Source organism: Cucurbita pepo, chromosome 13, assembly GCF_057944985.1.
Source record: "Cucurbita pepo subsp. pepo isolate OVF chromosome 13, ASM5794498v1, whole genome shotgun sequence".
Lineage (NCBI taxonomy): Eukaryota > Viridiplantae > Streptophyta > Magnoliopsida > Cucurbitales > Cucurbitaceae > Cucurbita > Cucurbita pepo.
Genome location: NC_141810.1, coordinates 4,373,724 through 4,398,714, shown reverse-complemented (window position 1 = coordinate 4,398,714; position 24,991 = coordinate 4,373,724). Strand labels below are relative to the sequence as shown.

At 36.9% G+C, this 24,991-nt stretch overlaps 2 protein-coding genes and 2 non-coding genes across 4 annotated transcripts; 2 read left to right on the top strand and 2 right to left on the bottom strand.

Moving 5' to 3' along the window:
• Positions 1-668: 668 nt before the first annotated feature.
• TRNAF-AAA (transfer RNA phenylalanine (anticodon AAA)) lies at positions 669-740 on the top strand. Its single transcript has one exon. It is a non-coding gene; the product is annotated as a tRNA-Phe (tRNA).
• Positions 741-1,309: 569 nt separating this feature from the next.
• Positions 1,310-3,488, bottom strand: LOC147789688 (putative polygalacturonase). The gene is made up of 5 exons (XM_087117013.1): positions 3,110-3,488; positions 2,863-2,983; positions 2,523-2,697; positions 2,321-2,391; positions 1,310-2,238 (listed from the first exon to the last, which is right to left on the bottom strand). Exons 1-5 carry the CDS (start codon positions 3,380-3,382, stop codon positions 1,532-1,534), a joined length of 1,347 nt encoding a protein of 448 aa, XP_086973139.1. The 5' UTR covers positions 3,383-3,488; the 3' UTR covers positions 1,310-1,531.
• Positions 3,489-10,482: 6,994 nt separating this feature from the next.
• TRNAF-GAA (transfer RNA phenylalanine (anticodon GAA)) lies at positions 10,483-10,555 on the top strand. The gene has a single exon. It is a non-coding gene; the product is annotated as a tRNA-Phe (tRNA).
• Positions 10,556-10,838: 283 nt separating this feature from the next.
• LOC147789686 (putative polygalacturonase) lies at positions 10,839-12,937 on the bottom strand. The gene is made up of 5 exons (XM_087117020.1): positions 12,419-12,937; positions 12,172-12,292; positions 11,832-12,006; positions 11,630-11,700; positions 10,839-11,547 (listed from the first exon to the last, which is right to left on the bottom strand). The coding sequence occupies exons 1-5, from the start codon at positions 12,689-12,691 to the stop codon at positions 10,841-10,843; spliced, it is 1,347 nt and encodes a 448-aa protein (XP_086973146.1). The 5' UTR covers positions 12,692-12,937; the 3' UTR covers positions 10,839-10,840.
• Between the last annotated feature and the right edge of the window lie 12,054 nt (positions 12,938-24,991).

Below are 24,991 nucleotides of genomic sequence, written 5' to 3'. Positions count from 1 at the left end.
CTTAATTTCCAGCAACGAAAGGAACAAAAAAATAGGCTCTCTATCGAAACGACAATATACTTGTTATTTACTATTTGTGATATTGTATATTTACATGTATTCTTGTGAATTTTACACCATTTTTCTCTATACATTCACGAGTCATCAGTCACTCCCATGCTACAACCTTACTCGAAAATCATTTGAAAATAGGGTAAGTACGAAAAAACTCATTAACTCCCCTAGTGTGGTTAGACAAGCAAACCATCGTATAGTTTCATCAATCAAAATGAAGGGACCTTGGTGGTTGATTACTCATAACACATAGCATGTAATCTACTCACCTAGAATAGCTTTCAGCATCCAATGCTTGGTGACCAATAGTGGTTGGCTACACTATACACACAATGTGTAACCCTTACCACGTTTATAAATTTCATCAATCACCCATGTGACCAATGGTGGCTGGTTACCCGATACACAAAGGATGTAACCCTTATCACATTTATTTCATTAAAAAATCATAACATGCACAAATGCGACACCAAAGTAATTATTTTCGTAATCAATAGGCATGACAACAAACAACAACATCCATATAACAATCCATATAATAACAATCAATCTAAGCCGCACAAGACATAACAACTCTAAACTTCGTTGGGCTTTGTCACTTACCGTTCTCTTATGGTGGGGATAGCTCAGTTGGGAGAGCGTTAGACTAAAGATCTAAAGGTCATGTGTTTGATTCACGTTCACCTCATTTGAACCGGTGTCTTAATTAGACTATTTCATCAATTAATGAGTGAATATTTATTTGCGATTTAAACTTTGATAGAAAGTTACACATATTAATTTTGATTGTAATCAATTGTCAAGTTAAGCATAACTCAACTAATTAGCGGTGATTAAATAGAAGAGATAGCTCTACTTATGCATTTTTATTATGTTAAAATAGCGGGGATAGCTTAGTTGGGAGAGCGTTAGACTGAAGATTTGAAGGTGTTATGTGTTTGATCCATGTTCACCGCAATGGTGTCGAGAGTCCTAACTTGACTGTGCAATCTAGGGAATGTTTCATTTGTGAAATATTTCGTAATGATTTAAACTTTGTAGCGGGGATAACTCTACTTATGCATTTTTACATTAGCAAATAGCGGGGATAGCTCTGTTGGGAGAGCGTCAGACTGAAGATTTGAAGGTCACATGTTCGATCCACGTTCACCGCAATGGTCTATAAAGAGGCATAACTTGATTATGATACGAAATATAAGGTGTCTTAAATCATACCATATAAAAACTTCATGGTGGATCCATACATATTTGGATATATAAGAAGTTTTATTCTCTTTTTTTTTTTCAATTTTAGAGTATTATTTTGATGGTTTTGAGTTACAATTAGTTATTGTTTAGTGATATATTACAAATCTAGTTGAAATAGGTTAGTTTCAAATTTAAAAACTTCTCAATTTATCTATATGTTCATTAAATTTTTCATTATCATTTATTCCATAGAATTAAAAAAAAAAAAAAAAAAAAAAAAACAAAGTCTTTACGAGAAGGTAGGAATTTCAACCGAGCATGACTTCAACTGAACATTCTCAATCGGCAGCTGATCCTCGGGAAAGTCACATCCACCGCTTTTCGCTGCCTTAGCCAGCGGAGCACATGGCTGCGGATCCACATCGCTACTAAATCCTTCAATGTTCGTACAGTTCCACTGCAACTTTTTAGGCGTCGCCGACAATCCAATCTTCACATTTGAAACACAAATATCCGTGAATGGATCTCCTGAAATCCCTGCCAAATTAGCCGACATATTAACATTCTCGGCCACCACGTCTCTGTAATTAATGTTCTTAATCAATGGCAATGCCGAGGGATCGAACTTGTCATCCGCATGCGATTTGTAGTCTCCAGTTATCCAGAAGACGTATTTCATCGTGGATAGAAACATTCTTCGGACGAAAATGTCCTTGACGAAACCGCCTCGTCCGCGAGCGGTTTTGATTCTGACGGCAGACTGTGTGTTGATTGCTGTAACGTTTTCGATCCTGACGTTGCGGATTCCGCCGGACATCTCGCTGCCAAGGGCAATACCTGCAGAATCTGGTGAGATGCAAGTGAGGCGGCGAATGACGAGGTCCTCGGTCGGCATTCCGAACTTGATACCGTATTGGTCCCATCCGCTCTTGATGGCGATGCAATCGTCACCGGAGACAATGTAGCAGTCTTCGATTCGAGTGTTGGAACAAGAATCTGATAAATTGAACGGAGATTTAGGGAGAGGGATTGAGGAAGAAAATAACCCTAAGGTTTTAAAGGAGAAGAAGAAGGGAACCTGGATTGATTCCGTCGGTGTTGGGTACGGTGACTGGAGCCAAGATGGTGAGCCCTTGGATAATCACATTTCTGCATTTTCACCCATATTATGATATATAATTAAAAATTCTTTTTGGTCGGGAGGAATTTGAATGGTATACTTTTTTCGAAGCATAATCCTAAAATACAAGGATAATGGGACGGAAGCGAAATAGCCAAACCTGCTATAAATCGGATGGACGAACCAAGAAGGTGAGTTGATCAAAGTGAGATTCGAGATCTGGATTTGATCAGAGTACATGATCTCGATCACATATGGCCGTGTTACCTTGAGCTCCCCTTTCTTAAACTTTTCCCACCAAGAAGATCCTTGCCCGTCGATTGTACCGTTGTTACCTACACCATGTCACCGACCCAACTTTATTTTCTATAAAAGTTCTTTTTATGTTTTCAGTTACCTTAGTTCTTTTTTATTTAATTCTGATAGCACGGAAGCGTGTTATAATTTTGCAATCCATTTAAAAAAAATTAGAATGTTAAAAGGTAAGAAAAAATAATCACCCGTGATAACCACATCGGTGAGATTAGTTCCAAAGATGAGGCTGCTGTACCGTCCACCAGGAGCATCTCTTCCCCTCCCATAAGATGGGAGAACTTTCACGAGTGGCCATTCTGATTCATTCTGCACCATTAAATTAAATTATGAGGAACAAATCTAACTCATTTATTTTGGATTAAAGATTAAAATTCAAATCACCACTCCCAAAGGTGTTAGGTTTATAAAAATAAAATACTCGATAGGTCGAACCTGGGATGCAAGAATTTTAGCTTCTTTATCGATAAAAAGTGTGAAATGGCTAGTCAGATTAAAACTTCCGGTCAGCCATTTTCCCGGCGGCACGACCAATTGAGCTCCGCCATCTGCCGCCATTGTGCTGAGATGTTCAATCGCTTTTCGGAACGCGTGAGTATTTGAAGTTACTCCGTCGCCGACGCCGCCAAACTCCGTTAACAACGCTGAGTGTTTCCGACAATTGATCGCCTGAAATTCCAGGGAGTTCGAACTTAGACGCGGATTCATAGCGTCCACGGTGGCTAAGCTCACCAATGCCAGTACGATCACGACCGAGATTCTCGCTGCTGTAACCTACCGAAAAAAATCAAAGATGATTCAATCTCTTTTTGTTGGTTACATTTTTGAATTTGATCGAGAATAGTAAGGATCCACGGGAAAAAAAGTTCTTCAATAAACCATTCGGGGTTTTGAACAAAAACCCACAATCATTTGAAGTGATTCCAGACAAAAACCAATGAAAGTAGAAGAACAAGCGAGGCCCACAAGATCAATGGAAAGAAAACAAAGAAAAAGAAAATGAAATTCAAAGAGAAAGAAGAAGAAACATTACATTGAGTTTTGTGAGTTTTGGAGGAAGATCCATGATGAATTTTGTTTGCGAGTTTATGATTTTTAGATTGGGGGACAAACGATTTTATAGGATAATTTAGGAATCAAAAATAGGAAAGGGATTTATTACTATTATTGTTATTATTTCAAGGGTTAAATTTTGGGTTGTAAATGAAATGGTTGGATTTACATAGAATATTAGCACAGTTTAGAAAAATATAACCTGTAGTGAGAACTTTTTAAATTTGGCATGTTGTTTTTGTTGTTTGTTTTTTAAAAATTATTTTATGTGTATTAGAGTGTTAAAATAGTTACTCCAAGAACCACATCATCTAAATGGGTATTTAAAAACAAATTATCAATTAATTTTTATTAAATTACTCGAACAACTCGAATCAACCGTAAGGTGAATATTTTAATATTAGATTAGGCGAATTCATTATTTGATAAGGATTTATTGGATTGAAAAAGTTTACCATCTAAAAAATTAAATTAGGTCTAAAACATGTTGAATCCAAAGTAATTGTTTGTTTAGTTTTAAATGATATTTCTATATTGATTTGATTGACTTTTAATCCGATCATATATTTTTTCACTAATTGCAGCACATGAGTTGAGTTGAATATATGCTCAAATCTCTTCAAACATGGTAAGTATAACTCCATTTCTTCTTTTATATTTCTTCTTTATTAAAAATTTTTCTCAATAAAAAATGAATAATGTATCGATCCATTGCTAAAGTTTAAAACATGAAAAATAAAAAATCAAAATAAAATTGTAATAAACTACTTATAAAATAACTAGACTATTTAATTGGAAGTCTATTAGCTAATATAGAAATTAACTATTTTTTTTATCGATAAATAATTATGGTTGAGTGGATCTTTAAAATTTTTCGGCAAATCTTGTTTAATAAAAGAATATAGAATGAATATATGGTAAATTTTGCACATTTAAAAATAAAAATGATGAAAATTATAAAAATGTATAAATATGTGCTATATACAAATACATAATATAATACACACACACACATATATATATATATATATGTGTGTGTGTGTGTCTGTCTGTCTGTTTATGTATATGTATAGGTATGTATGTATTTATGCATGTATATATGTATTTATTATATGTGTGTAAGTGTGTGTTGCGTGATACATACATGTATATGCACATGATGAGGCACGACCTACGTTTGAGCGACACTGATGCCTTGTAGATGGTATGGTTTTGATCCTATCTGGGTGCATACATACCAAAGAATAGATGACAATTCTAAAGTAGGACTATAACATCATGTCGCACTCGTTTCTCTCATCTCATAATGTATCTATATGACCACCCAAAGACTAGTCTATGAAACAAAGGCCTTATGGCAGCACTGAATCATCACCACACATGATACCATATATGGTCTAGGAATATTATGGTTCTTGATAAGAATCACGGTGTTCCAAATGTTCCAACTAGACCTATTACAGAATCCAAGGCTAACAAGAGTCAACAAGTATTCATTCTTCATCTACAAAATTAGATAGGCTCGGTTCAACCATCATTTCATGTGTTACAAGCTGATTCGGTTGAGGAAGGACCATTTGGAGCTTCAGAAGTGAATATTTGCACGGTTGAAGTAGCGGATGAAGTTGCTATAAATTGCGATTTATTATTTTTAATTTTATAATTTTTGTAATCCGCAAAAGGGTGGAAGTTATGGGTCAAATTGACTTCTTCTTTTGTGGATATTTAAGGGGATCGGGATAAATGTTAGTGGCATTTGAAGAATTGAAAGTTTCTTTTGTGGGAAGACTTAAATACCAACAAATTATTATGCAAAAGGCAGATTTCGGATGAATGAAATTTTGATCTCAAATTGAGACTTTTACCCTTAGAAATTCGAGCATCATCTTTGCCATTTCTAAGTTTCATGCAATTCTTGTGGTAGATTTGCATCTGAGCCATTCAATCAAGCATTCATCAAGTTCTATTGTGGACTGACTTAATTTAAAAGAAGATTCCAAATCTTGCTTCTATATCTTTTATCTTAAGAGGGTAATCTAATTCTAGCCTTATCTCTTGATTGATCCGAATTTTGTATAAGTTGGCGTTGATTTCTTTGATTCAAGGGTTCTTGCTTCAACAAAAGCTTGGATCATCGGGCTGAGGATTAGGGTTGTCTTATCAGGAAGATTACCTAAAGAGAAGAGGGCCACCGAACGGAATAGAAAACCAAAAAGGAAGAAGAACCCTAATTCAGCAGCTGTTGATAGGAGAAGGAAAAGGAAACCAAGAAGGATAGATTAAGGCAAAGAGGTGGATGAGAGAGCTCAATGTAGGGGGACTTCCATCGAAGGACAGAAACAAAGCTTGATGACTCTTAATCAGTTTCTCTCTTTTCTTATTCTATCACGATTAAGATGTTGATTCCTACATTGAAATCATTTTGTATCGAGAGCTAAGCCTTACAGGGGAGGCGGAAGAGTTTTATGTAGTTTAAGTATGTTGACGGTGTGATTTTATTTTATTAAAGAGTTGTTACTAATGATTTACATGTTTGCTTAGTTGGCCACTTTACATGCATAGTTGTTCTCTTATTGTTCTCTTGTTCGAAAGAAGAGGGGAGAAGGGAATTATCTTTAATACTCTAGTTCCATTGCGAGGATACATGAACGTAGTTGAAGGGTTATAAATAATTTTTTAGCCCTGTTATTAGAAATTACAAAATTATTATTGAAGTAATTGTTAGAATCGCACAACAACACATATACTCGATCTAGACGAACACAAAGAACAGGAGAGAGAAAATTCAAGGAGAAATGTTGGCTAAAGGTTTTATTGATGACTTTCAGGTATGTACACCAAAACAGAATACAGAGAATGAATAAAAGTACATCTTGAAAGCATTGCTTGATGGGGTATATATCGTTTCAGTTTACTAAATAAAGCTTTACTAAATCTTTAAGAAATATCTACCATATATATCTCTACCGGATCTTTACGAAATATCTACCATATGGATCTTTACGAAATATCTACCATATATATCTCTACCAGATCTTTAGTAAATATTTACTGTAAATGGGCATCAGGCTCCATATCTCAACAATCTCTCACTTGTAGACCGATCCAGCCAACTAAGAATTTCATTCTCAATCTTCACTGCACCATACCAATTGAGGCTTTGCACAACCTCAACCTTCCAACGTCAACACATTTTGTCAACATGTTTGCTGGATTATTTACACCCTCTATCTTCTCCAAACACATCACCATCTTCCACTGACCTCCGAGTGAAATGGTATCGCCTTCTGTGTTTTGTCTTTGAATGATAGACCTCGGGTTCCCTCACCAACTGCTTGTCACTCTGACTATGTACCTGAAGAATCTTCTTGCACTGCTTCTTGCGTAATTCTTCTAGATAGTCTGTCATCCATATCATCTCATTTCCAGCTTCAGCTATTTCCGCGTACTCAGCTTCAGTAGATGAAAGAGCAACGCATTTCTCAGGCCTAGACATCCTATCATCCATGGCTTTTTCCCACTTGGTTGTATCCTCAAAATGTAGGTCGTCATCAAGGGACTCTGGTTCTCCTTCGTCAGCCACGAGAAATAATGTAATGAAGGTGAATATCTATCTGGTGCTCTGATAGCTTTGGGTGATCTCCTCAACACCTGCTCAGGTGTAACTTGCTCTACGTCTGGTTCTTCAGTAACGGTCTTAGGAGTTTCACGAGCTTCTGCTCTAACATCATTGGGTGAGTTTTCCTGCGACTCAAGCTCAACTCCCACTTGCTTCATGGTCTCAAAGTTTATCTTCTCTTTGACCTCGTACAGGACTTTTTCATCAAAGGTTACGTTCCAATGTCTTAGGATTTTCCTATTCTTGTCGTCCCAAAATTTGTACCCGAACATGTCAGAGTCATAGCCTGTGAAGTAGCACTTCACAGCCTTAGCATCAAGCTTGTCTCTTTTCTATGGATTGACGTGAACATACGCAGTACAACCAAAAGTTCTCAAGTGAGAGTACGTGAGTTCCTTCCGGCAACTTGAACTTCAAGGGTACTGACGGTCCTCTATTCATCAAGTAGGCTGCATTATTTACAGCATCGGCCCATAATGTCTTTGGCAATCCAGAATGAATCCTCATGCTTCTTGCCCGCTCATTCAATGTTCTGTTCATTCTTTCTGCAACACCATTTTTTCTTGCCTTACCAGGAACTGTCCTCATTAATCTAATTCCCTCCGCTGCACAAAATGTTATAAACTCTGACTTGTCGTACTCTTCTCCACTGTCAGACCTCAATCATTTGATCTTCAAGCCGGTGTGATTTTCAACTTCAGCCTTCCACTTCTAGAAGGTGACAAACACATTTGACTTTGTGTTTCAGGAAATAAACTCATACCTTCCTGCTGAAATCTCGATGAAGGTGACCTAGAACTTTGATCTGCCAAGTGATGAAACTGGAGATGGTCCCCAATCGTCTGCATGGACCATTTCCAATCGTACTTTCTTTGATTCTCTGGCAGCCTTTGAGAAGCTAACTCGTTTCTGTTTCACATAACGCATCTCTCAGAAAGACCTATGTCAACAGACTTTAGGCCTTCTAAAACTCCATTTGCAACCAGCATCTTCATTCCTTTGACGCTCATATGTCCAAGTTTATTATGCCATAGACTTGAACTTGAAGCACTCCAGCAACCGCAGCCATTTTCATACACCCTGTAGTGGTGTATAAGGTTCTAGATTTTGTGCCATGTGCTACCACCATAGCACCCTTCACAATCTTCCACGAACTCTTCCCAAACTTTGTTGCATAACCTATGCTATCCAACTGACCAATACATATCAGGTTCTTCTTGAGACCAGAAATATATCTGACATCCTTTAATGTCTACCGAAGGCAAAAGAAAACCAAGAAGGAAGAAGAATCCTAATTCAGCAGCTGTTGATAGGAGAAGGAAAAGAAAACCGAGAAGGATAGACTAAGGCAAAGAGGTGGATGAGAGAGCTCAAAGGAGGGGGACTTCCATTGAAGGACACCAACAAAGCTTGATAACTCTTAATCATTTCCTCTCTTTTCTTATTCTATCATGATTAGGATGTTGATTTCTATGTTGAAATCGGTTTGTATGGAGAGAGAAGCCTTATAGGGGAGGCGGAAGAGTTTTATGCAGTTTAAGTATGTTTGCGGTGTGATTTTAGTTTATTAAAGAGTTGTTACTAATGATTTACATGTTTGCTTAGTTGGCCACTTTACATGCTTAATTGTTCTCTTATTGTTCTCTTGATCGAAAGAAGAGGGGAGCAAGGAAATTATCTTTAATACTCTAGTTCCATTGCGAGGATATTTAAACATAGTCGAAGGGTTATGAATAAATTTTTTAGCCCTGTTATGAGAGATTACAAAACTATTATGGAAGTAATCACCCTACATGACCCTTGAAAGTGCACCGTGGGTTTGCAAATCAGTTAAAATGAGCTAAAAGCCACCACAAAATTCAACAACCTGTCTATTTTATCAGTTCTAGCCAAAGCTTCCTTAACTGTTCTTCGTCGTTCGAGAACAATTGATACTCTCATTCAAATTTTTTTAATTAGTTTAAGTTCACCCCCATCCATTTGAATAAGACCAAAAACTCACTTAATTTCCAGCAACGAAAGGAACAAAAAAATAGGCTCTCTATCGAAACGACAATATACTTGTTATTTACTATTTGTGATATTGTATATTTACATGTATTCTTGTGAATTTTACACCATTTTTCTCTATACATTCACGAGTCATCAGTCACTCCCATGCTACAACCTTACTTGAAAATCATTTGAAAATAGGGTAAGTACAAAAAAACTCATTAACTCCCCTAGTGTGGTTAGACAAGCAAACCATCGTATAGTTTCATCAATCAAAACGAAGGGACCTTGGTGGTTGATTACTCATAACACATAGCATGTAATCTACTCACCTAGAATAGCTTTCAGCATCCAATGCTTAGTGACCAATAGTGGTTGGCTACACTATACACACAACGTGTAACCCTTACCACGTTTATAAATTTCATCAATCACCCATGTGACCAATGGTGGCTGGTTACCCGATACACAAAGGGTGTAACCCTTATCACATTTATTTCATTAAAAAATCATAACATGCACATATGCGATACCAAAGTAATTATTTTCGTAATCAATAGGCATGACAACAAACAACAACATCCATATAACAATCCATATAATAACAATCAATCTAAGCCGCACAAGACATAACAACTCTAAACTTCGTTGGGCTTTGTCACTTACCGTTCTCTTATGGTGGGGATACCTCAGTTGGGAGAGCGTTAGACTAAAGATCTAAAGGTCACGTGTTTGATTCACGTTCACCTCATTTGAACCGGTGTCTTAATTAGACTATTTCATCAATTAATGAGTGAATATTTATTTGCGATTTAAACTTTGATAGAAAGTTACACATATTAATTTTGATTTGTAATCAATTGTCAAGTTAAGCAAAACTCAACTAATAGCGGTGATTAAATAGAAGAGATAGCTCTACTTATGCATTTTTATTATGTTAAAATAGCGGGGATAGCTTAGTTGGGAGAGCGTTAGACTGAAGATTTGAAGGTGTTATGTGTTTGATCCATGTTCACCGCAATGGTGTCGAGAGTCCTAACTTGACTGTGCAATCTAGGGAATGTTTCATTTGTGAAATATTTCGTAATGATTTAAACTTTGTAGCGGGGATAACTCTACTTATGCATTTTTACATTAGCAAATAGCGGGGATAGCTCAGTTGGGAGAGCGTTAGACTGAAGATCTGAAGGTCACGTGTTCGATCCATGTTCATCGCAATGGTCTATAAAGAGGCATAACTTGACTATGATACGAAATATAAGGCGTCTTAAATCCATACATATTTGGATATAAGAAGTTTTATTCTCTTTTTTTTTTTCAATTTTAGAGTATTATTTTGATGGTTTTGAGTCACAATTAGTTATTGTTTAGTGATATATTACAAATCTAGTTGAAATAGGTTAGTTTCAAATTTAAAAACTTCTTAATTTATCTATATGTTCATTAAATTTTTCATTATCATTTATTCCATAGAATTAAAAAAAAGAAAAAAAACAAAGTCTTTACGAGAAGGTAGGAATTTCAACCGAGCATGACTTCAACTGAACATTCTCAATCGGCAGCTGATCCTCGGGAAAGTCACATCCACCGCTTTTCGCTGCCTTAGCCAGCGGAGCACATGGCGGCGGATCCACATCGCTACTAAATCCCTCAATGTTCGTACAGTTCCACTGCAACTTTTTAGGCGTCGCCGACAATCCAATCTTCACATTTGAAACACAAATATCCGTGAATGGATCTCCTGAAATCCCTGCCAAATTAGCCGACATATTAACATTCTCGGCCACCACGTCTCTGTAATTAATGTTCTTAATCAATGGCAATGCCGAGGGATCGAACTTGTCATCCGCATGCGATTTGTAGTCTCCAGTTATCCAGAAGACGTATTTCATCGTGGATAGAAACATTCTTCGGACGAAAATGTCCTTGACGAAACCGCCTCGTCCGCGAGCGGTTTTGATTCTGACGGCAGACTGTGTGTTGATTGCTGTAACGTTTTCGATCCTGACGTTGCGGATTCCGCCGGACATTTCGCTGCCAAGGGCAATACCTGCAGAATCTGGTGAGATGCAAGTGAGGCGGCGAATGACGAGGTCCTCGGTCGGCATTCCGAACTTGATACCGTATTGGTCCCATCCGCTCTTGATGGCGATGCAATCGTCACCGGAGACAATGTAGCAGTCTTCGATTCGAGTGTTGGAACAAGAATCTGATAAATTGAACGGAGATTTAGGGAGAGGGATTGAGGAAGAAAATAACCCTAAGGTTTTAAAGGAGAAGAAGAAGGGAACCTGGATTGATTCCGTCGGTGTTGGGTACGGTGACTGGAGCCAAGATGGTGAGCCCTTGGATAATCACATTTCTGCATTTTCACCCATATTATGATATATAATTAAAAATTCTTTTTGGTCGGGAGGAATTTGAATGGTATACTTTTTTCGAAGCATAATCCTAAAATACAAGGATAATGGGACGGAAGCGAAATAGCCAAACCTGCTATAAATCGGATGGACGAACCAAGAAGGTGAGTTGATCAAAGTGAGATTCGAGATCTGGATTTGATCAGAGTACATGATCTCGATCACATATGGCCGTGTTACCTTGAGCTCCCCTTTCTTAAACTTTTCCCACCAAGAAGATCCCTGCCCGTCGATTGTACCGTTGTTACCTACACCATGTCACCGACCCAACTTTATTTTCTATAAAAGTTCTTTTTATGTTTTCAGTTACCTTAGTTCTTTTTTATTTAATTCTGATAGCACGGAAGCGTGTTATAATTTTGCAATCCATTTAAAAAAAATTAGAATAGTAAAAGGTAAGAAAAAATAATCACCCGTGATAACCACATCGGTGAGATTAGTTCCAAAGATGAGGCTGCTGTACCGTCCACCAGGAGCATCTCTTCCCCTCCCATAAGATGGGAGAACTTTCACGAGTGGCCATTCTGATTCATTCTGCACCATTAAATTAAATTATGAGGAACAAATCTAACTCATTTATTTTGGATTAAAGATTAAAATTCAAATCACCACTCCCAAAGGTGTTAGGTTTATAAAAATAAAATACTCGATAGGTCGAACCTGGGATGCAAGAATTTTAGCTTCTTTATCGATAAAAAGTGTGAAATGGCTAGTCAGATTAAAACTTCCGGTCAGCCATTTTCCCGGCGGCACGACCAATTGAGCTCCGCCATCTGCCGCCATTGTGCTGAGATGTTCAATCGCTTTTCGGAACGCGTGAGTATTTGAAGTTACTCCGTCGCCGACGCCGCCAAACTCCGTTAACAACGCTGAGTGTTTCCGACAATTGATCGCCTGAAATTCCAGGGAGTTCGAACTTAGACGCGGATTCATAGCGTCCACGGTGGCTAAGCTCACCAATGCCAGTACGATCACGACCGAGATTCTCGCTGCTGTAACCTACCGAAAAAAATCAAAGATGATTCAATCTCTTTTTGTTGGTTACATTTTCGAATTTGATCGAGAATAGTAAGGATCCACGGGAAAAAAAGTTCTTCAATAAACCATTCGGGGTTTTGAACAAAAACCCACAATCATTTGAAGTGATTCCAGACAAAAACCAATGAAAGTAGAAGAACAAGCGAGGCCCACAAGATCAATGGAAAGAAAACAAAGAAAAAGAAAATGAAATTCAAAGAGAAAGAAGAAGAAACATTACATTGAGTTTTGTGAGTTTTGGAGGAAGATCCATGATGAATTTTGTTTGCGAGTTTATGATTTTTAGATTGGGGGACAAACGATTTTATAGGATAATTTAGGAATCAAAAATAGGAAAGGGATTTATTACTATTATTGTTATTATTTCAAGGGTTAAATTTTGGGTTGTAAATGAAATGGTTGGATTTACATAGAATATTAGCACAGTTTAGAAAAATATAACCTGTAGTGAGAACTTTTTAAATTTGGCATGTTGTTTTTGTTGTTTGTTTTTTAAAAATTATTTTATGTGTATTAGAGTGTTAAAATAGTTACTCCAAGAACCACATCATCTAAATGGGTATTTAAAAACAAATTATCAATTAATTTTTATTAAATTACTCGAACAACTCGAATCAACCGTAAGGTGAATATTTTAATATTAGATTAGGCGAATTCATTTTTTGATAAGGATTTATTGGATTGAAAAAGTTTACCATCTAAAAAATTAAATTAGGTCTAAAACATGTTGAATCCAAAGTAATTGTTTGTTTAGTTTTAAATGATATTTCTATATTGATTTGATTGACTTTTAATCCGATCATATATTTTTTCACTAATTGCAGCACATGAGTTGAGTTGAATATATGCTCAAATCTCTTCAAACATGGTAAGTATAACTCCATTTCTTCTTTTATATTTCTTCTTTATTAAAAATTTTTCTCAATAAAAAATGAATAATGTATCGATCCATTGCTAAAGTTTAAAACATGAAAAATAAAAAATCAAAATAAAATTGTAATAAACTACTTACAAAATAACTAGACTATTTAATTGGAAGTCTATTAGCTAATATAGAAATTAACTATTTTTTTTATCGATAAATAATTATGGTTGAGTGGATCTTTAAAATTTTTCGGCAAATCTTGTTTAATAAAAGAATATAGAATGAATATATGGTAAATTTTGCACATTTAAAAATAAAAATGATGAAAATTATAAAAATGTATAAATATGTGCTATATACAAATACATAATATAATACACACACACACATATATATATATGTGTGTGTGTGTGTCTGTCTGTCTGTTTATGTATATGTATAGGTATGTATGTATTTATGCATGTATATATGTATTTATTATATGTGTGTAAGTGTGTGTTGCGTGATACATACATGTATATGCACATGATGAGGCACGACAATATAGTGATCCATGCATGTCATGGTGAGGCACGACCCACATTTGAGCGACACTGATGCCCTGTAGATGGTATGGTTTTGATCCTATCTGGGTGCATACATACCAAAGAATAGATGACAATTCTAAAGTAGGACTATAACATCATGTCGCACTCGTTTCTCTCATCTCATAATGTATCTATATGATCTCTCGACCACCCAAAGACTAGTCTATGAAACAAAGGCCTTATGGCAGCACTGAATCATCACCACACATGATACCATATATGGTCTAGGAATATTATGGTTCTTGATAAGAATCACGGTGTTCCAAATGTTCCAACTAGACCTATTACAGAATCCAAGGCTAACAAGAGTCAACAAGTATTCATTCTTCATCTACAAAATTAGATAGGCTCGGTTCAACCATCATTTCATGTGTTACAAGCTGATTCGGTTGAGGAAGGACCATTTGGAGCTTCAGAAGTGAATATTTGCACGGTTGAAGTAGCGGATGAAGTTGCTATAAATTGCGATTTATTATTTTTAATTTTATAATTTTTGTAATGCGCAAAAGGGTGGAAGTTATGGGTCAAATTGACTTATTCTTTTGTGGATATTTAAGGGGATCGGGATAAATGTTAGTTGCATTTGAAGAATTGAAAGTTTCTTTTGTGGGAAGACTTAAATACCAACAAATTATTATGCAAAAGGCAGATTTCGGATGAATGAAATTTTGATCTCAAATTGAGACTTTTACCCTTAGAAATTCGAGCATCATCTTTGCCATTTCTAAGTTTCATGCAATTCTTGTGGTAGATTTGCATCTGAGCCATTCAATCAAGCATTCATCAAGTTCTATTGTGGACTGACTTAATTTAAAAGAAGATTCCAAATCTTGCTTCTATAGCTTTTATCTTAAGAGGGTAATCTAATTCTAGCCTTATCTCTTGATTGATCCGAATTTTGTATAAGTTGGCGTTGATTTCTTTGATTCAAGGGTTCTTGCTTCAACAAAAGCTTGGATCATCGGGCTGAGGATTAGGGTTGTCTTATCAGGAAGATTACCTAAAGAGAAGAGGGCCACCGAACGGAATAGAAAACCAAAAAGGAAGAAGAACCCTAATTCAGCAGCTGTTGATAGGAGAAGGAAAAGGAAACCAAGAAGGATAGATTAAGGCAAAGAGGTGGATGAGAGAGAGAGCTCAAAGTAGGGGGACTTCCATCGAAGGACAGAAACAAAGCTTGATAACTCTTAATCAGTTTCTCTCTTTTCTTATTCTCTCACGATTAAGATGTTGATTCCTACGTTGAAATCATTTTGTATGGAGAGCTAAGCCTTACAGGGGAGGCGGAAGAGTTTTATGTAGTTTAAGTATGTTGACGGTGTGATTTTATTTTATTAAAGAGTTGTTACTAATGATTTACATGTTTGCTTAGTTGGCCACTTTACATGCATAGTTGTTCTCTTATTGTTCTCTTGTTCGAAAGAAGAGGGGAGAAGGGAATTATCTTTAATACTCTAGTTCCATTGCGAGGATACATGAACGTAGTTGAAGGGTTATAAATAATTTTTTAGCCCTGTTATTAGAAATTACAAAATTATTATTGAAGTAATTGTTAGAATCGCACAACAACACATATCCTCGATCAAGACGAACACAAAGAACAGGAGAGAGAAAATTCAAGGAGGAATGTTGGCTAAAGGTTTTATTGATGACTTTTCAGGTATGTACACCAAAACAGAATACAGAGAATGAATAAAAGTACATCTTGAAAGCATTGCTTGATGGGGTATATATCGTTTCAGTTTACTAAATAAAGCTTTACTAAATCTTTACGAAATATCTACCATATATATCTCTACCGGATCTTTACGAAATATCTACCGTATATATCTCTACCAGATCTTTAGTAAATATTTACTGTAAATGGGCATCAGGCTCCATATCTAAACAATCTCCCACTTGTAGACCGATCCAGCCAACTAAGAATTTCATTCTCAATCTTCACTACACCATACCAATTGAGGCTTTGCACAACCTCAACCTTCCAACGTCAACACATTTTGTCAACATGTTTGCTGGATTCTTTACACCCTCTATCTTCTCCAAGCACATCACCATCTTCCACTGACCTCCGAGTGAAATGGTATCGCCTTCTGTGTTTTGTCTTTGAATGATAGACCGGGTTCCTCACCAACTGCTTGTCACTCTAACTATCTACCTGAAGAATCTTCTTGCACTGCTTCTTGCGTAATTCTTCTAGATAGTCTGTCATCCATATCATCTCATTTCCAGCTTCAGCTATTTCCGCGTACTCAGCTTCAGTAGATGAAAGAGCAACGCATTTATGAGGCCTAGACATCCTATCATCCATGGCTTTTTCCCACTTGGTTGTATCCTCTAACTGTAGGTCGTCATCAAGGGACTCTGGTTCTCGTTCGTCAGCCACGAGAAATAATGTAATGAAGGTGAATATCTATCTGGTGCTCTGATAGCTTTGGGTGATCTCCTCAACACCTGCTCAGGTGTAACATGCTCTACGTCTGGTTCTTCAGTAACGGTCTTAGGAGTTTCACGAGCTTCTGCTCTAACATCATTGGGAGAGTTTTCCTGCGACTCAAGCTCAACTCCCACTTGCTTCATGGTCTCAAAGTTTTTCTTCTCTTTGTCCTCGTACAAGACTTTTTCATCAAAGGTTACATCACAATGTATTAGGATTTTCCTATTCTTGTCGTCCCAAACTTTGTACCCGAACATGTCAGAGTCATAGCCTATGAAGTAGCACTTCACAGCCTTAGCATCAAGCTTGTCTCTTTTCTATGGATTGACGTGAACATACGCAGTACAACCAAAAGTTCTCAAGTGAGAGTACGTGAGTTTCTTCCGGCAACTTGAACTTCAAGGGTACTGACGGTCCTCTATTCATCAAGTAGGCTACATTATTTACAGCATCGGCCCAAAATGTCTTTGGCAATCCAGAATGAATCCTCATGCTTCTTGCCCGCTCATTCAATGTTCTGTTCATTCTTTCTGCAACACCATTTTTTCTTGCCTTACTAGGAACTGTCCTCATTAATCTAATTCCCTCCGCTGCACAAAATGTTATAAACTCTGACTTGTCGTATTCTCCTCCACTGTCAGACCTCAATCATTTGATCTTCAAGCCGGTGTGATTTTCAACTTCAGCCTTCCACTTCTAGAAGGTGACAAACACATTTGACTTTGTGTTTCAGGAAATAAACCCATACCTTCCTGCTGAAATCTTGATGAAGGTGACCTAGAACTTTGATCCGCCAAGTGATGAAACTGGAGATGGTTCCCAAACGTCTGCATGGACCATTTCCAATCGTACTTTCTTTGATTCTCTGGCAGCCTTTTGAGAAGCTAACTCGTTTCTGTTTCACATAACGCATCTCTCAGAAAGACCTATGTCAATAGACTTTAGGCCTTCTAAAACTCCATTTGCAACCAGCATCTTCATTCCTTTGACGCTCATATGTCCAAGTTTATTATGCCATAGACTTGAACTTGAAGTACTCCAGCAACCGCAACCATTTTCATACACCCTGTAGTGGTGTATAAGGTTCTAGATTTTGTGCCATGTGCTACCACCATAGCACCCTTCACAATCTTCCACGAACTCTTCCCAAACTTTGTTGCATAACCTATGCTATCCAACTGACCAATACATATCAGGTTCTTCTTGAGACCAGAAATATATCTGACATCCTTTAATGTCCACCGAAGGCAAAAGAAAACCAAGAAGGAAGAAGAATCCTAATTCAGCAGCTGTTGATAGGAGAAGGAAAAGAAAACCGAGAAGGATAGACTAAGGCAAAGAGGTGGATGAGAGAGCTCAAAGGAGGGGGACTTCCATTGAAGGACACCAACAAAGCTTGATAACTCTTAATCATTTCCTCTCTTTTCTTATTCTATCATGATTAGGATGTTGATTTCTATGTTGAAGTCGGTTTGCATGGAGAGATAAGCCTTATAGGGGAGGCGGAAGAGTTTTATGCAGTTTAAGTATGTTTGCGGTGATATTTTAGTTTATTAAAGAGTTGTTACTAATGATTTACATGTTTGCTTAGCTGGCCACTTTACATGCTTAGTTGTTCTCTCCTGTTCCAATCCTGAGTGTTATCTCGCCGTCCGCAAGCATTCTCCAGGAGCTAGTTTCCTGGTAAAAAGGACAAATATGATTAGTGGCTCATGAATTTAGTATCAAAGTTGAGTTATCATACTCTACTAAACATATTTCTACAACTAGTAAATCATATTTACATTGTTGTGTCTCTTCGGCTTTCTTCTCTGCAAGGTATTTTGGGCAGTTTCTCTTCCAGTGCATGTTTTCGTGTCAATTGAAACATTTTCCTTTATCTGCTTTTTGAACCTTGTGTTTGCGGTCAGTAGGAATCTTATTTTTCCCCTTACCCTTCTTCTTTTATCAAAACATTTTTAGAAGTTGAAGGACCAGACTTATTTTTGGAGGACGATCCTCGTAGTAATTTCTTAGAGACAACAACGTTTGCTTCTCCTGTTTGAACCTTGCTTTTTAAGAGGGACTGATAAGTCTGTAGCTCATTGAGAAGAGCAATCAAGTTATATTCTATCTTGTTCATCATTGCATTTGTGCGAAACTAGAAGAAGCTCTTCGGAAGAGACTCCATGGTAAAATTGACTTGACTCTTCTCATTAATGACAACTCCTTTTACTTCTGCCACATTGAAATGGACCATCATGTCCAGGGCATGTTCTCTAACTGAGGCACCTTCTTTCATACGACAGTTATAAATGTATTTTATGGCGTCATGTCTAAGGGAGAAAGACGGTTGTCCAAACATCCCTTTTAGGGATTCCATAATCTCTTTAGCTGTACCCATAACATCGTGTTTCTTAGCCAAAACATCAGATATGCTGGCTAAAATGTACACTTGGGTTTTGTCATTTTCCTTTGTCCATCTGTCATATGCATCCCGAACTGTTCGGTTTGCATTTGAGCTGGGGTTTGGAGGACGTTCCTCAGTTAAAACAAACCTTAAATCATCAATTACAAGTATTGTGTTTAGGTTTGATTTCCAAGTTGTAATTGTCCCCGTCTAATTTCTCAGAAGCGAGTAATTGTACTATTGAGTTTGTCATGCTGTGATATAAAGAAAATTCTATTAGTGATTTGACTTAATCCTATTTAATCCAATCAAGTTTAGCAAATGTAATAATGTACCCAAAAGTAATTTGCAACGATACTTTAGTGAGTCAGAGTAACTACTACCGAGGGGCAATCAATCACTCCTTTACTAAACCAAGACATTCTTGACTGGAACACTAATCCTAGAATAACTCTTTATTCCTATAGTGTTTTAATTATCGCTACTTTGGTCAAGAATATACTAACTCTTAATAATTTTTCGTAAGTGTGACCTGCCATTTTCAGACCTCAGAGGTCGGCACCAACAATGCTATCGATAAAAAAGCCAAAGTTGGGAATGGACCTAAGAAATCCTATCTATTTTGGAGTTTGCGTTGTTCCATCTCCCATGTTACGACCCTCCGAATGGGTAGTTGCTCTAGGGTAACATGCAGGCAGAACATGGGAATCTCACGGTGTAACCTAGTGGTGGAGACCATAGGATGTGTTGATATACTTCCTTCTACTTACTATAAATACTCTCTATTCACCTTTTTATTGACTCATGCAAATATCTTCTTAATGGAGGCCGCTCCCAGGGCGTCACGAGGCCGAGCATGAATCTCACGGTGTGAATTTTCAAGAGAGCGTGAAAAAGAAAACGATGTATCTCATATACCTTTTTCCTCCCACTAAGTATTTTAGATGGTTGGGTATACTCATTACTTAGGTATATTCTGACTAATAAATATAACCTAAGTCTAGGTGATTTTTCCAAAAACTTACATCACTCAAGCATGCTCATAAAACTGGGCTAACTAAGCTCAAATACTGGCCCGATTTCCAGGTAGCAGGTGTTCCATAAACCATCAACTTATGTACAAACAGCCTTAGACAAGATCGTGCTGAGTGAGCTTTCTTGTAACTGCAATTTTACAAGATATCGACCTATTTTAACTATTTAAAATTGATCGTGCTTTGTTCTTAACACTAAGTGAGCATGCACTTATCTGTATTATAGATTTTAACATCTATCTCATTTTATGACGTTGAAAATAACCTATAATATGCATCTAACATGCTTCATATAACAATTATATAATCATCTATTCCATGCAATAATATAACAATTTATATCTATCACTCATGGAACCCTAAACATGCATACTATACATTATAACACTTACAACATACTTGTAATGCATGAAACATGCTTAGCCTATGGTGGGATTTTAAATTTATATGGCATACTTTATGCATATATATTTTCTATTTAATTAAAACATACCTTCACAATGCATAATTAATTAAGCACACTAAAGTGGATGAGTTTTGACATTTTAAAGCAAGCAGTTAACTAAATTATTACATTAATAATTTGAAATTAACGTGATCCACTCCCTCGAGCCTGCCGGGGGTGTTTTTCTTTCTTCTTCTTCGGTTCAGCTTGCCATCATTTCCATAAAAATTACAGACCTTTCTTCATGAAAGCTCATACACATTAGGCCAAATATAATAATTGTATCAAATGGAAGCGTAAAAAAAATGCCAAAACCATAAACATCCACTTTAGCATCCACAATTTTTCATTCATGAAATGGTACCCACCTTGCTCAACCACTTTAGCATCCACAATTTTTCATTCATGAAATGGTACCCACCTTGCTCAAAATAATGTAAATAAAGGCCTAAAACTTGCTCTGATACCAATGGATGGTGTTGTTATAACACATGCAGAAGCAATTTGGATCTTAGGCACTCTAAGTACATCAATTATAGTAAATTAACTAGCATGTTCATAAGTATTAAAACTCAAGGAGTTTGAGTACTAACCTTTTGTAGTTCAAATTCCTTTTTCCTCACGAACCAGTTTCGAACCACCACTAGTGTCTTCCCTATTATTCTTCGACCTTAGAATGGGATTGTGGAATCCGGTGAGTGACTAAACTTGGAAGGGATTTAGTATATGTAAAGAGAGAATTTGTGAGGGACTTTCTCAAAAGATTTTTTTTTCTAAGAGGAAGTTTACATGTACCTTAATCACTCTATTTATAGAGTCACATTTGCATGTGCATGCAAATTTGAGATTACCAAATTTTGACACTCAAAATTTCACCCCAATTTGTGGGGTTTATTTGGCAAACATGAGTGTTTGGTTAAACCTAATTTTCACACTCAAAATTCTGTTTAAATTTGTGGGGGGTTTATTTGGCAAACATGCAACTTTCGTTAAACCTAATTTTGACACTCAAAATTCCATTAACTCAAACATGAATTTATCCATTTAAGTGGTGGACTCAATTTTGACTTTCTCCATTTTAATTCAACAATAATTTAAATAATTAATTTCAAATTAAAGTAATATTGAATGATTAATTAAACAATTTGATTAATTCAAATGTCAATCCCAATCAATTCCGACACATATTGATTAAAATATTTCAATCTTATTTAACTATCTCTGATTCTCTTTTTTTGTTTAATTCATAAATAAAAGAAAAATGCAGTTAAATATATCGTATATATTTAGTGCATATTCCCTAATTCGATTCCGAACACTTCGAACTCACTCGTCACACTGTTCTATGGTTTAGTCCGATATGAGCTAGCAGGGGGACCTAATGAACCTATAGATCATGGGCTCCAACGATCTGAGATTAACTGGTTAAACTCATTAACCTTGTTAACCAACATTCGTTAACTACTAGGACACTCCACTATAGCCTAGTACTGGCACTCCCTCACTATAGATATATTTTTGTCCATTTGATATAACCTTGATTAGTAAGTCGATCCTTCACAGGTTGTTCGTAACTAGAGCTAGGTCAATTTTTTTTTTTACCCCTGAAGTTACTTCTTGTTCCTTATGTCCCACTGATCCTCTAATGAAAAATTGGTTTGTGATCCAACCAGTAAACCGAATCCCTCTCAGGCCAATGAGAGGGTGGGGCCCCTTATTCAAGACCTGGAGTCAGTGCTTAAGGGAACTACCTCTCTACTATCCCTAAAAGTAGGTAGGAGTGAATTCCATCTTGCACCCCATGTCTCCAGCCATTCACCCAGTCTTACCCCTGAAATGGGAGGCCTATTAAGTCGGCGAACTCGAGTCACTCTCACCCGTGTAAATCTAAGGATAATTTCGAATAAACAGGAGTTCATGATTAGCTCAGGATTAAGATCGAGTTACCTAGGTCATCGAATGAAAAAAATCAGTCTCAACAGTAAACTACATTATAAAGTGAGAGTGATTCATGGTTCGATCTTATGCAATACTCATTGCATAGGACGCCTCCACTCACATGTCTCCGCATGTACAATTTAGTGATCACATTGTTTATATCATATAAAAAAGTGGGCCGCATCCATAGTGTCCCTAGGACTGCACTCAGCCGTATCCCTGTACTATGGATCATTTTGATTATATACTTGAACTTGATCCACTCTTATGTCTCTACATATAGTTCAAGTAATCATACTATAGCTAGAGTGTTCTTAGTTTATTGGATTTAGATTAATAATTGTAAAATTCACTTTATTCAATAACAATGTTTACTGAATAAAAATCAATAATAACTTTATTGAGAATAGAATATGTTTTTGTTTACAAATTATGAGTTTTAGAACATAAAACCCAACAATTATAGTAAATTAGCTAGCATGTTCATAAGCATTAAAACTAAAGGAGTTTGAGTACTAACCTTTTGTAGTTCAAATTTCTTTTTCCTCATGAACCGGTTTCGAACCATCACTAGTGTCTTCCCTACAATTCTCCCGCCTTAGAACGGGATTGTGAATCCGGTGAGTGACTAAACTTGGAAGGGATTTAGTATAGGTGAAGAAAGAGTTTGTGAGGGTTTTTCTCAAGGTTTTTCCAAGAAAACTTTACATGTACCTTGATCACTTTATTTATAGAGTCATATTTACATGTTCATGCAAATTTTAGATTACCAAATTTTGACACTCAAAATTCCACTCAAATGTGTGGGATTATGTGGCAAGCATGCAAGTTTGAGTTAACCAAATTTTGACCCTCAAAATTCCGTTCAAATTTGTGGGGTTTATTTGGGAAGCATGCAAGTTTGGTTAAACCAAATTTTAACGCTCAAAATTCCACTAACTCAAACATGGATTTTTCCATTAAGTGAAGTCAACATTTTGACTTTCTCCATTTTTAATTCAACAATTAATTTAAATAATTAGTTTCAAATTAGAGTAATATTAAATGATTAATTAAACAATTTAATTAATATTTAACATTAATTCAAATGTCAATCCCAATCAATTCCGACACATGTTGATTAAAATATTTAAATCTTATTTAAATATCTCTGATTCTCTCTTTTTGTTCAATTCGTAAATAAAACAAAAGTGCAGTTAAATATATCGTATATATTTAGCGCATATTCCCTAATTTGAATTTGAACACTTCGAACTCACTCGTCACACTGTTCTATGGTTTAGTTCGATATGAGCTAGCAGGAGAACCTAATGGACCTATAGATCACGGGCTCCAACGATCCGAGATTAACCAGCTAAACTCATTAACCTTGTTAACCAACGTTCGTTAACTACTAGGACACTCCACTATAGCCTAGTAGTTGCACTCTCTTCACTATAGATATATTTTTGTCCATTTGATATAACCTTAATTAGTAAGTCGATCTATAATGCCAAAAAGAAAAAACAAAAAAGTGCTAAGTCAATCGAGGGGCAAAAATGTCATTTTGCCCCTCCAGCCATAATAGGGGTTCAAGGAAAACCCATCAAATCTCGTGCAAAAGAAAAAGAAAGTTAGAGAGAAAATTGAGAGGAAACAGAAAAGAGTCACCGCGAAGTTCATCGGACCACCGTCAGAATCCACCTTCAGATGAGATTTGTACAAGGACTGAGAGGCTAGCGAGGCCGACGCTCCATCAAGATCCAAGAATGTTTTGTGAGGTAAGATTTTAAACGACATTTTTCATATCTGAGCTTTTCCTATGTGAATCGAGTCCTAAAATGTTGAGATATTCACCTAGGAACAACTCTACGCACGATCTGTGAAGAAGTTTGGCCAAAATATCGATCCGAAGGCGGAGATCCGAGAGTCGTCCGAGAACGGTAAGCAAACTTCCGACACTCTTAACTCACCTGGTAGTCAAGCAAAAAATTACGAAAAAATACCAGGACGTAGCCCGTAACACGATCTAGAACTTTGCTAAAGAAATCATATCGATCCGAACTACGAATCAAAAGATATGAAAATTGGAAAGGGGACTTTATGTTACAGATTGCAGAGGACAGAGATGAAAAAAAAAAAAAAAAGAAGTCGGCCGGCGAGCGGCGAAGGACAGTGCGACAGGCATTGGACACGCGTCGACTGTCGGCTGGAGCAACGCAGCTCTAGTGAGACGACGACACGTGTTGCCTGCAAAGCTCAAGCTGAACCGCAAACCCGTGCCGAGCCGAGCCTAGCCTAGCCGAGCCGAACTGGACCGGCCGACTTGCGACTGTGCAGAAGCTGCCGTGCACGGTCGGCGCACTGCCGGTGCGTGAGCGCGCGTGAAACGGCCGTTTTGGCCCACTTGCCCTCTGTTTGCCTGATTGTTGTCCTAGTTCTAGTTCTAATACTGGTTTTATGTGAATAGGGACCTAATTTAAGAAAATCAATATTTTTGGACACCTCACGGGCATAGAAA